The following is a 12,214-nucleotide window of genomic DNA, read 5'->3' as shown; positions in this document are numbered from 1 at the left end:
CCCGGTTCGGATCCCATATATGAGGGCCAGTGACACTGCCCTCTACAGCTAAGATGCTGAACAACAGCTCAACCTGGAGCTGGGCTGCTGTGGGTTTCCGGCGACGGCGTAGGCTGCAGCCCCTGCTGCAGTGGGTTGCCATGAGGTACCATGTAGCTGGCAGCCAGTGTGAGCAGCCAGCAGCTGCAGTGAGCGGCCGTCCAGAAGCCGGCGACTGATATGCCTCGCCTGGGAAGAGCGCATTGATGGTGCCAGCTTGGGCCAGTGAAGCAACATCCTCCACAACTAGACTGAAGAACAAAACAACAGCAACTTGTCTGTTCCCCTTCCCCCCGATTCCCCAGCGCTGTTCCCCTCCCCCCAATTCCCCAATAAAATATTTTTAAAAAAAATTAATAAAAAGAAAGAGAAATTAATAACTGTGACCTCAAAGTATGAGAAAGCGGGGCAGAGGCCACTGGAAAGCTATTCACAGGCCTGTAGGATGAGGAACAGCAGGCAGTGTTGGAGGGCCACTGTGGCGAGGAGGTGCCAATAACAAACGTGGTTGGGAGCTCTAGCAGCCCTCTGCCTGATTTAGAAGGAGATGTGATATCTGAGTCAAGCCTCTGCATGAAGCAGAAAATAAGGAACTCACTTCCATACACAATTGACCCCAAGACATCGTTGAGTCCACAGCCCGGCTGGAAGTCACCCCCATTGGGGTATATATCGATATGGCCCACGGGCATCTGAATCCCAATGCTCAAGCCGAAGGAACGCGTGTAGGTGTGAAGGACGTCCACGAAGTCTGCGTCGTCGGGGGACAGCCTCCTGTGGATGTCCGCCCCTTCAAACAGGGGCCCAGCAGGATCCAAACCTACAGCACAAGGGGAAGCCAAGATCAATTGTGTCAGGTGCTCCAAGTCATCGAGTCCTGGCTTAAAGTTAAGTCCACATGTGCAGAATGAAACCATCCTCCAAGCCCAGCCCCATGAATCTGGAAAGCATGGCGCCTGCAACCCAAGAACCTACAGTGTCTTCCGGAGCCTTCACCTGTCCTGACACCTCAGCTGACGCAGCAAACCAGCCACAAGCTTCATCCTGACACGCAGCTCCGAGCAGCCACGGACTGTCAGAACCGAAGCTGCTCTACAAAGAACTCAGGCTGCCTGAAACCGAGCCATTCACCCCATTTATTCTGCCGCCGAGGGCCTTTCACAGCCTCAGGTTAGCAGCCTTTTTACAGAATAACTAAGCCAGCTATATCTTCTGGAGGGAAGACTCAGTCTCTCCAAAAGGAGCTATTTGTATTTGGACTTAATCTCCTTCTTCTTTTAGTGATGAAGCAGGCCCCGGGGTGGAACGGCAAGAGTGGGGGGCGGGGACACCAGATATACTAGAATCTATATCCCAGGCCTCCAGAATTCCTCTATCTTGCAGCCGCCAACTTTCTGTATTGAATAGGCAAGCACCTTTGTAGAGAGTACTGGTTCTCACATTTGAGACACCACAAATATTACTGAGGAGCTCGTTACAAATTCAGATTCCACTTTGAAGCCACAAAAACGTCTGGAAGGGGCCGGCCGAGTGGCACAGTGGTTAAGAGCTGGCTTCGGACGCCAGAGGGCCCCTGTTCGGATCCCACATATGAGGGCCAGTGACACTTCCCTCTACAGCTAAGATGGCTGAACAACAGTTCGAACTGGAGCTGGGCTGCCGTGAGTCGCCGGAGGGAGGGCGTGGACTGCAGCCCCTGCTGCAGTGGGTTGCCATGGGCTATCGTGTATAGCCAGCAGCCGCCGTGAGCGCCATCCAGAAGCCAGCGACTGATCTGCCTCACCCAGGAAGAGCACAATGATGGTGCCAACTTAGGCCAGTGAAGCAACGTCCTCCACAACTAGACTGAAGAACAAAGGACAGCAATTTGTCTGTTCCCCTTCACCCAGATCCCCAATAAAAAAAAAAGTCTTAAAAAAAAAAGTCTGGAAGGACACACCAGCCACCTGTTACCTGTGTGGATGTGTGCTGAGGGAGAGGGCGGGGAAGGGAATTGGACAGGTAGTGGCAACCATAAGAGAGACTTTCACCATCTTTTCATTTTGGACACACATAAATGTACAACAATTCAAAAAAGAATTTGCAAACCATAAAATGCAGATTCCCTGACCCCTTGGAGATTCTGATTGGTAGTGTAAAGCCCAGAAATATATTTATTCCCCAGGTGATCCTAAAAGTAAATGGCCTGTAGACCAGATTTGGAAAATTCTCTCTGCTTCAGTATCATCTATAAAATATAATCTGAATGTCTTAATGCATGCAGTTCATGTGAGATAGTAAGACAGTGAGTGCTTGTCAATGTAAATACTAGCTACTATTACCAAGCCCAAGTAATTATGGGAGCTGAATTCATACCAATCTGGAAGGGTCCTTGGACTGTAGACACAGAGAGAAAGTAATGAAAAGAACGTATGCAGCAGCAGAAGGAGGTCTGTTTAGTCTAGAACAGTGGTTCTCAACTGGGGATGATTTTGCTCCCAAGGAAATATGTGGCAGTGTTTGGAGACATTTTTGGTTGTCACAGTTGGGGGGAGGGGGCGAGAAGCTAGTGGGTAGAGGCCGGGGATGCTAATAAATATCCAGCTATGCTCAGGGCAGCTCCCACAACAAAGCATTAACTGGCAGAAACTGTGAATAGTGCAGAGCTTGAGAAACCCTGATCTAGAAACACCTAGGCAGGGAGGAGATGGGACCAAGAACAGTGTCGTTAAAAGAAGGGGATGGGTAATAGAACCACGATCCCCAAAACCCAGTGCCATACGACCGGGAGCCCATTGTGGGGCTTAAGAGGGGGAATTTTAGGATAAACAAAAGGCAAAGCTATTGTCTAGAGTGACCAGTAAACTTGTGGTACTGATAGAGGTTGAAAGTCTAAACATGAGAACTGGTAGAGGTTGAAAGTCTAAATCGTTTCCAGAAGTTTAGATGAACGTATGTAAAATGGAGGCAGAAAGGGTGCCCAGGCTGCTTGTGGGCTCATCCCCAGCCCAGGACCCAAAAGAAAGATGGCACAAAAGCAGCGCCCTCCCAGAGTTGCCCATAATGACTCTAAAAAAAAATGCAAGGACAACAGTGCTGACACAAGCGGCCTCTCCCTGCCTCTCACCCTGTCCTCTGGAAGAAAAAGAAAAAAGAAAAAAAGAAAGAGGAACATTCTGTTTTGTAACCATTATGAGAGAGGGGGCTCTTTCCTTGGTGTGAACAGAAGTCTCCACCAGACGGTCAGTGCCATGGAAACCAAGCTGCACTGGAGGAATGCAGGCGGCTGATGGGGCTTCTAGGCAGGCCGGCTGGCGGCCAGGCTGAGCCTTCACCTACCCACACTGACCTGGCCTGACACATAGCCAGGGCCCATGGACTCGGGGAAAGTTGCACAATTTACTTTTTAAATTAGGAATGGGAGGGAGAACTTATCTTTTCCAAAAAAAGAGAGAAGATGGAGAAGCACTCCTTTTTGCATTTGGCCAGACCCCTCCGAAAGTGCTCTTTCACACAGGAAAGACTCCACTTCCTGCCTGGCAGGGCAAAGCCTGCTACACTGCAATAGCTACTTTATCTCTCCTAATAGAAGAGAGGCAATATGGGACAGTGGTTAGGTGCAGGCTCTGGACCTTGACAGGCTGGGTTTGAATCCCAGCTCTGCTACTTAGGGGACAAGATCTTGGGCCCATTATTTAAGCACTGACTTATAGTTTCCCAATCTGTAAAATGAAGCCAAATGGACCCCTTCTGCCTGAGTGCTCTGTGGCTCAGAGATAGCATAAAATACCTGTCATACATGAGGTACTCGATATTAGGTAGTGTCTAGCCCAGAGCCTGTTAGAGTAGACACTTAATTCATATTTCTTGAATGAATGAATCTGTTTGCTTATTTATTTATAGCTAACTAGACACAGATTCAATTAGAAATATATGATCTCTTCCCTAGTACATCACAGACTTCTCTCAGCAAACCCCAGTCCACAGCCCTCTGATCCAAGCAAGACTGGGATTCAGGTATCCCTGTGCAGACTCCAGGCTGAGGACCCCCTGAGGCCTCTGCACAGCAGCACCCTTCAAGCTTCAGGACCCCCCAGTCTCTGGCCCTCTGACCAGTCGGGACCACCTGGTTCCCAGCCAGGCCCATGAGAAACCTGAGGGGAGAGGAGAATACACAAGCTTCCTCCATCAGACATGCACAACAGCATGCTTCAGGTCAGCCAAATACCCTGAGGTGCTGCTTGGCAACTGGACAGAGGCCACTTCTTCCTGTCGTGCTCACCCCAGGCCCCTGCTCTACAGAGAAAGGCCAGAAAGAAGGGGCTGCACTCAGGACATGCGGCCCCCATGCTCCCAGCAGACAGCACAAAGAACATTAGCATTCTCCCAGCGAAGCCCACATCTCAGCAGCTGCCACCCAAACAGGCGGGGGGAGGAACTGGAGCACTCACTCCTCACTAGCCCCATCTGATCTGAGATTCAGAAACAGGGAAAGGGAGGCTTTGCAGCTTGTCCTTGTTGCCAGTGACTCTCTGGTGGGGGCCTGGTGTGTGTTGGCCCCCTCCTGAATGGCTGGTCTGACCCTAACCTCATGCTTCTCATGGGGACCAGGAGGAGGTGCTCAAAAGTAGGACCCAGAGTGGCTGGAGGTCGAACAGCTTTGCACTGGCAGTGAGTGAATGAGCAGCCATGCGTGGCCAAATGATCACTGCCCTCTCAGACCGCTCAGACCCCTGGGTCTTGATAATCAAATATAAAGCTCTCAAGCTCTGCTGAATCAAATCATGGGGATTTAAAAGAGTGTTTGCGTATGTGCATGCACATTAGACTTAAGCCCAGGACAATGATTTAAGGAGGGCTACTGAAACCTTACAAATACATTTTTTTTTTAAATCTACCCCACCAGCTTATTGCTACAACCTGAAATTCTAGCTTTATTAAATCATTTTTTGGCTAAGGATGCCTTTCTACCTGAGACCTGTTTCAAAATGAAACCACTGCTGACAAAGAAATCGATCAACTCTTTCCTTCCAGGTGAGCAGTTGGGCTCTTAGTATGTCAGGGGTGAGAGGAAAGCTGGGAATAAAGACAAGTAAAAGAATGCTGGAAGAATTAAAGTTTAGGGCAACAAATGTGCCACTCATTTTAGCCTAGAGGAAGCCCCGTGTGTGTATCTGAAGGAGCTCTAAAATGGGAAAGAGAATCTTTCCCACTTTTCACAATCATTAAATGATTTGGTCCAAACTTTCGCATCAAAAGCTCACTGAAATAGAAAGCTCAATTTTCTATTGACAATCTGGGTGCCAATACCAGAAAGGTCTCTTCAAAGACAAGGTTTAATCACCTATTCTAAAGAGGTAGTTATCATTAATTAATATGCCAGCTAAACATTGGAACGAGGCTGTTGGCGGGGGAAATAGAAGTCAGAGGCAGAATTCAAAGTAGAATCCATCACTCATTCTTTTCCCTAGAGCAGAGGTCAGCAAACTTTTGAGATGGAAGAGCCAATCCTGTCCCTCACAACAATTTAAAAATTATTCGAGAGCTATAAAACAAATGAAATCACCATTATGTGAATAACATCCTTTAAAAATTTTATAAATGAAACTACGATAGTTTTATTTTCATTTTCAATTTTACTTCAGAGCCACATGTACGTACCCAAAGAGCCGCATGTGGCTCGCGAGCCGCAGTTCGCCAACCCCTGTCCTAGAGTATCCTGGGTGGAGATGGGAAGTGAGCCCCAGAAGCTTGGAGGCCAGGGCGCCACTCCACCCCTATAGTTATTAGCTGTTTGTCCCTGGGTGTTTCCCAGCCTGTTGGTCCAGACCTGTAGTTTTCAAACAGTGTTCCCTGGTGCTCTGGGACCCTGCGATTCCTCTGGGGAAAGGAAAGGCCCAAATAGCAAGGCTAACACTGCCCACCACATACCCAGCTTCAACCAGAATATCCCCGATTCGATCTGTCTCGTATAATGGGTGCCGCACGAGTTTGATTTTTAAAAGGTTCCGTGACTAAACAGAACATTTGAAGAGCTCTGGATTAGTTGTTCTCCAGGTTTCTTCAAAAGCTAACCCTCTATGGCTCCCTCATGCTGCCTCTTTGAGACACTCTGGTTCAGAAAAGCCAGCTTGTCAGAGGAGCTGAGGGAGGTCAGGGACCAGCTGGTGGTGGAGGAAGCAGAGCTTACCCGTGATTCTGCCCAGCGTGCCTTTCACAAAGTTTCCAGTGTACCCAGCCACGTGAGCTCCAAGGCTGTAGCCGATCAAGTGGACATTCCCAAGGGAAAAATCATCCTTCTCCTGCAGGGAGTCACAAAAATTTGTGAGTGAGAAGTGTGGTCCTGAGCGCACAGTGTCATCACTCAGTTCAATCACGATGAGGAGGACCCAGGGACAGGGACTTCCAGGGACACAGCTGGCTTTGCTAATACAACATAGATGGGACGTAGCCAGGTAAGAGGAGGTCAAAAGGACTTGGTGGCATTTCAAATGTCAAGTCCTGGTAGCAGGTTGTGACTAGAAGCTGCATACCTGACCCTTCCCCTACATGTTTTCTGTTTTTTTCTGACCTTATCTAATAGGGGGAGGGGAGGCACTGTGGCGGTCAAAGCCACCAGACTCACTGGAGCCAGTGCCAGCCACAGGCTATGACAGCATACTCCTCGCCTGCCCTCTGAGGCCTCAGGAGCTATACCCTCACAAGCCCACCTCAAATCGGACCCTGACAGGGCACTCCCCCAGTGAGGGGGTGAGAAGGTGAGAATTTGCCACCACAGCTCAGGACACAAGTTCTACCCAACAACCTGGGCAGAAGACTGAGGGACTGCCGAGAACCATGACCAGAATTCTGCCATACTTCATCAGATTCCATGGACAAAAGGAAGGTCTGGTTGGAATTGCCCAGATAATCAGATCACTTTGCCAATGCACCCCTGCCTCCCGGTAAGTCCACTGATCGTAAGCCAAGTGCATTTAAGACCTCTGGATCTGTTTCTCACACTTAATACTTTAAGGGAAGCATTAGGCTGCCGATGTTTGAACCAACCCACTCTCAGGACAGCCACACTTGAGAGGCCATAGTAGACTTCAGTAGGTTTGTAAGATTACAAGCTGCTCCCGGCCACTCACAACCAACCGAATGGGATCAGTTTCTACGATCAGCAGGTAATGACCAATAAGGCAAACGTTTTTCCAGCAGATAAAGGAACAGGAAAAATCCAGAGATAGATGAAGTAAAAGGCTCTCCACAAGTCCCAGCTTTCAAGTATTTCAAGCAATACTTAATTCAGTGAAAATCTGAATCCCAAAGATTTTGATCAGACAGCTGAAATTCACTGGAACACAGTCTGACCTGTGCATGTATTGTTAAGAAGGTTTGGGTTCAAGATGCTGCTCGTGACAGAAGACGGCCTCTTTCCTCTCCAGTTACCTGCAACCAGTCGAGCATCCTTGCGATGCTGTGTCCCACGGCCCTGGTGTTATTGACAGCATCTGTGTAGAGCTGGTGAGCCAGGGGGAGCCAGTCAACCACCACGACATTGGCTTCTTTCTCTCGTGTCTGCAGGGCTGACACGAGTTTGAACAGCCAATTTTCAAATATGCCACTCATCTGCAGAGAAAACAGGATTTAAAAGAAAAAAAAATTATTCTCTGGGTTTCAGAAACCCTAATGAATATGGAATTCAGTCCCATGACCCTCTTCCCAGCAGATTCCAGAGCCTTTATAGTGACTGATCAGAGACCAAACATTTGCACGTGAGCAGGGCCAGCCACACGCAGGATTTCTGTTGGGTTGTCGGAAAAGTCATGATGTATTTTTTCTATGTTTTTCGTAGCAAAAATGCATCATAACTTTTCCGACAACCCAATGCATGGATATGTGTCTTCCATATCCCCAGGTTTTCCAATCAGAACTTTTATAGCTGCTGCCCTGCTGTCCGATAGGGCCACAGTGAGATATGCATTGGTGGCAGTACTGACCTGTGGTCAGCCTAAGTCCCTATCATAGTCAGGCAAGTGGCCTGCTCCATCATTCAAAGGCGGCTGGGAAGGGTTGCCGTGGAGAATTAGTTTCTCTGTTGGAGATGCAGGGAGATCTGTCTGCTAGGCAAACCCAGAGTTAACAAATGACCCCTTCTCACAACCCATCTCTGCCATCCCTCTTGATCCCAGAGTAGGGAAGATCTCGCCCAGGAATGCCAAATTAGAACTCAGAACACCATTTTCCCACAGAAACAAAGCATAAATGGTGACAAAGTCTAGTTGTAAACCTATCCACAAGTAAATTATTAGATAAATAGATTTTCTGTTCCTGGCCTGGGAACCCAAATGCCATTTACAATCTCACTTCTATGGGAAACGGCTGTTCCATGTTCCAAACAGATTACAAAAGAACTTTCTGGAATGCAACCCACTTGTAAGTTGCAGGCAGTTTGTATTTGCATTTTGACAGGGGGCCTTAAAAAGGTTCAAACGCATAATTCTAATCATGGGCTGTGGAGTGAGGGTAGATGGACAGTGGACAGACAGGCTTTTAATCTTCTCTTCAATCACATTAGGTAGGTAGGCACCTAACCCCTCACCGCTCCAGGCCTGACCCCAACAGTTGGTGAGAGACCTAAAGACCTAGAAAGCGTGTAACGGATATGAATTTCTCATCATTAAGAGAAGAAATGTCCCCTCCCAATTAGCCCAGGCAGAAACCTGTTCACTTAATAGTGCTACTTTCCTACAGACTGTCATTATATGAATGAATAAATCCCTCGCTGGTCAAAAGCTTCTGAGGCTGGGTGTTAAAGCCCTATTCTGTGGAAGTTTGTCATGGGTCTTTCAATGTGAATTGCTCAGCTAGGGCACATAAAGAGCCCCAATGCCTTTAAACGGAGCCATCTCTATGCAAACAGGAGGGCAACATGCCAACAGCGGCCAGCAAGCCAGGCCAGCTGGCTTTTCATAGATTCTCTGAGCCAGTCAAGTTGCTTCATTTCAGCTCAGCTCTTACAGAGGGATGGCCCCCGTGAGGCAGTGGTTGACCAATGTAATTAAGTGTAATTAGAGGGGTCCTTAAGAGCCAATGGAGCTGGGCTGCTGCCCTCAGGAGAGCCACTTTCTGAAAGCCCTGTGTGCCAGCACTAAATACCACCCTGCTGGAGTCCAGATTGCCCCCTCAGCGAAGTGCCCATTACATTCTTCACAGCTGTCGAAAATACAAGCAGCCCACAAGAAAAGAAGGGGAAAGAGAGTAGAATCTGGAAGCACCAGTATTCTTTCTAATTGACCAAAACAAAGGAAACCAAATCTTGTGTAAAGCTGCAGAGCTCCCTCCCTCGGGCTCACCGTCCATCCATGAATGATGAAAAACGTTTTGGCTGTCAGGTTGAAGCCACAGTCTTCTAGGGGCTGGTTGTGGCCAAGGGAGAGGTAGCATCCTTCATGTTCTGGGTCCTCAGAGGTGCGGAAGTTGAACCTCACACTGGGTTTGGCAGCAGCCTGTGCATCCTTGCCTTTGTGGAGTTCATCTGGGGAGAAAGAACAGAGTGAGTGCATCTAGCGAGCTTGAGTGTACAAATTTGAGTAAATTACTTAACCCTTCTGGGGATTTTAGTTTTTACATCTGCTGAATGGTTCCTCCTAACCTCCCAGAAGGGTTGCAAAGATATTATAAAAGGGAGATACCTCATCTATATTTAAGAGTATTAATTAGTCACTAGTATTAATTACCGTGACTCTAAAATAAACAGGTGTCTTGCTTTTCTTTCCTCTTCCCTTTCAAAACGATTGGTCCTTCCTTCCCTCAAGTTACTACTTTTAGCATGTGGGTCCTCAATTCTTTTCCTGAAATGCTTGGGACCAGCTGAGTTGCGGAATTCAGATATCTTCAGATTTTAGAAAACATACACCATGTATTATATAAGACCCCCCCCCCATTAATCAAATACACTAATATTTCTGCAGGGGACTACATGACTACTCACACTTGAGGGCAAAAAGAAAATTGCAAATAGCCTCCTGTCAGTTCGGGTCAGATAAGGCCAGGTCAGGCCAGGTCTTGCTGCCAAACAAGTTACCAAACAAATTTTCCAATGTTGAGAGATTTTGGATTTGGGAATTGGAGGTAAGAAGCTGTCTACCTATTATACAATGTTCCCCTAGTGTTCCCATCTTGATTCCAGTACTTACTCCAAAAACCTCATGCATCCTCAGTGCTCCTTGCTGTGCCAGGCATGTGCCAGACATCCCTCTAGTTTCCAAAGAAAAACTCATAAGAGCAGCAAAACCACTCTCTCCAGCTCCTCTGCTCACACACTAGAAGATGGCACTGCTCCCAAAACACAGCCAATGTCACTGATGGTCCCTATGGCCTTTAAGCACTAGGTGCTGTCATCAGCATACCACTTCAGATGGTCATAAATGAACCCATCCAGCACTCTTCCAGCCATCCAGGAAACCATCCCTTGATAACAGGCTAGGAAATTAGAAAATCAAACTCTCCTGTCACTTAGAAATCAGGGGAAAAGATATCAAATGACCATCCCAGGAGTTTCATTTATCCCAAAATTAAGAAGCAAATGGAATCATGGCTAGAGAGACCAGAATCGTGGAGAGGGGACTGGTAAATGGGAGCAGGGGAGGACAAAAATGAACCAGGTGTAAAAAAGATAGGGTTCCAGAAAATGCAACTAAATACACATGAGCAGAACTTTGTCATTAAAGCAATGAACAAAAAAGCCCCAACCGGCAGAAATTTGAAACATGGACATAACTAGTTGGGCACTTCCCTCATTTCCACCCAGATAGCTGCTCACAGAGACCAGATGGGGAATTCTAGAAGGGGAGGAAAAGGAGTCTACCATCTTCCTGGGGCAGATTGGTGGATAAACCCACATATTGACATAAAAGGTTTGCCTTAGCAGCTGGCTTCTCTGACCCCAGAGTTCTCTAGCTTCATTCCTACTACTTGTCCTGGTCACTTCGACCTCCAGAGCTTTACGACTACTGTTCCTCGCCCAGATGTCAGGCTCAGCCTCTCACCTCCTTCACCTTCTCGCTCTCAGTGGTCAACTTCTCAAGGAGGGACGCTTGACCACAGATTAAAACTGCACCACCTTCTCCCACCAGCACTCTATACCTTCCTCCTTTATTTTTCTCCATGACATTAAGCACCATTTGTATATTTTAATCAGATTCCTGTCTTCCCAGCACTAAAATGTAAACTCCATGAGGGCAAGGGTCTTCCTCTGCTCCTAGAAGAGTGCTTGGCACTAAGCAGACATGCAGGAAATACATTTTTGAATGAATGAAATGGCCCACAGAACACAGAAGCTGGAAGGGACGTTCGAATGTTACAGGACAGGAACTAGAGATTTCACCTACCACAGGTCACATTTTTTAGCACTAGAGTTGGGGACAAGCTAAGTAAAGTAAGGCGATTTCCCATTCATTCACTCATTCATTCATTCATTCAAATTAACCTTCTCACTCATAGATATGCTGACATGACTGACAGCATGTGACCCAAGCTCAGCAGAATAGTCTGGGTGACCCTACCCTCACTCCACCTGACAGGTTTCTTCCAGTGGAAGAGACGGCCATGCAGAACTCAGAAAAAAAGAAGAGCTAGCACCTAGAAGGAGGAAGGTGAAGAGAGAGGTAGGAAGAGAAAGAGCAGGTGCGGGGAAGGGGGGTCGAAAGAGTGTTGGGGAGGAGGAGGCTGGCAAGCTGCGGGGAACAAACCCAACAGCTTCTGGGCACAAGTCACTCACCAAATGCCACTTTAACTTGCAAAACACCTACCCCGAGATTCAAAGGAAGAGGGGCGCCACGTGAGAGAGCCCTTTCTAACAACCTCCTTGACTCGCAAACCTCCAGGTTCAAAGTTGAGGACAAGGTTGAAGAGCTGCTGGCAGCCAACTGGGCTGATTGGACAGCGCTGATTAAGGGACCCAACTAATGGAAGAGGGTGGGGTGAGAGCGAGCCGGCGAGCGCACCCGCCAGCGTGCGACCTTTCGGATGCCGCGCTAGAGATGCCCTGGTCAGAAGTGCCGAGGAGCACGCGAACTGCAAAGCTGATTAGGAGGAGCAAATGGATAGCGCAGCGAGAAAGGAGGGATTGCACGGGAAAGAGGAGGGACTGAAGAAGGATCGTCAAGACAGAGGGGGCCCGGCACAGAAAAGAAGTTGCGGGGGGTGGGTG

The 12,214-nt window shown here is 48.0% G+C and overlaps 1 protein-coding gene across 2 annotated transcripts in view; it reads right to left on the bottom strand.

Moving 5' to 3' along the window:
- LIPG (lipase G, endothelial type) overlaps positions 1–12,214 on the bottom strand; it is a 23,508-nt gene that overhangs the window by 10,793 nt on the left and 501 nt on the right. For both annotated transcript variants that reach the window (XM_019652702.1, XM_019652703.1), the window contains exons 2-5: positions 9,357–9,538; positions 7,450–7,629; positions 6,209–6,320; positions 638–859 (exon numbers count right to left, since the gene is read on the bottom strand). In XM_019652702.1, coding sequence (XP_019508247.1) covers positions 638–859; positions 6,209–6,320; positions 7,450–7,629; positions 9,357–9,538 — 696 coding nt within the window. The remainder of the gene's footprint in view (positions 1–637; positions 860–6,208; positions 6,321–7,449; positions 7,630–9,356; positions 9,539–12,214) is intronic.

The sequence above is a fragment of the Hipposideros armiger genome, unplaced genomic scaffold (assembly GCF_001890085.2).
Source record: "Hipposideros armiger isolate ML-2016 unplaced genomic scaffold, ASM189008v1 scaffold_186, whole genome shotgun sequence".
Classification (NCBI taxonomy): Eukaryota; Metazoa; Chordata; class Mammalia; order Chiroptera; family Hipposideridae; genus Hipposideros; species Hipposideros armiger.
The sequence above is the reverse complement of the archived record's forward strand: the minus strand, read 5'-3'. Positions and strand labels throughout refer to the sequence as shown.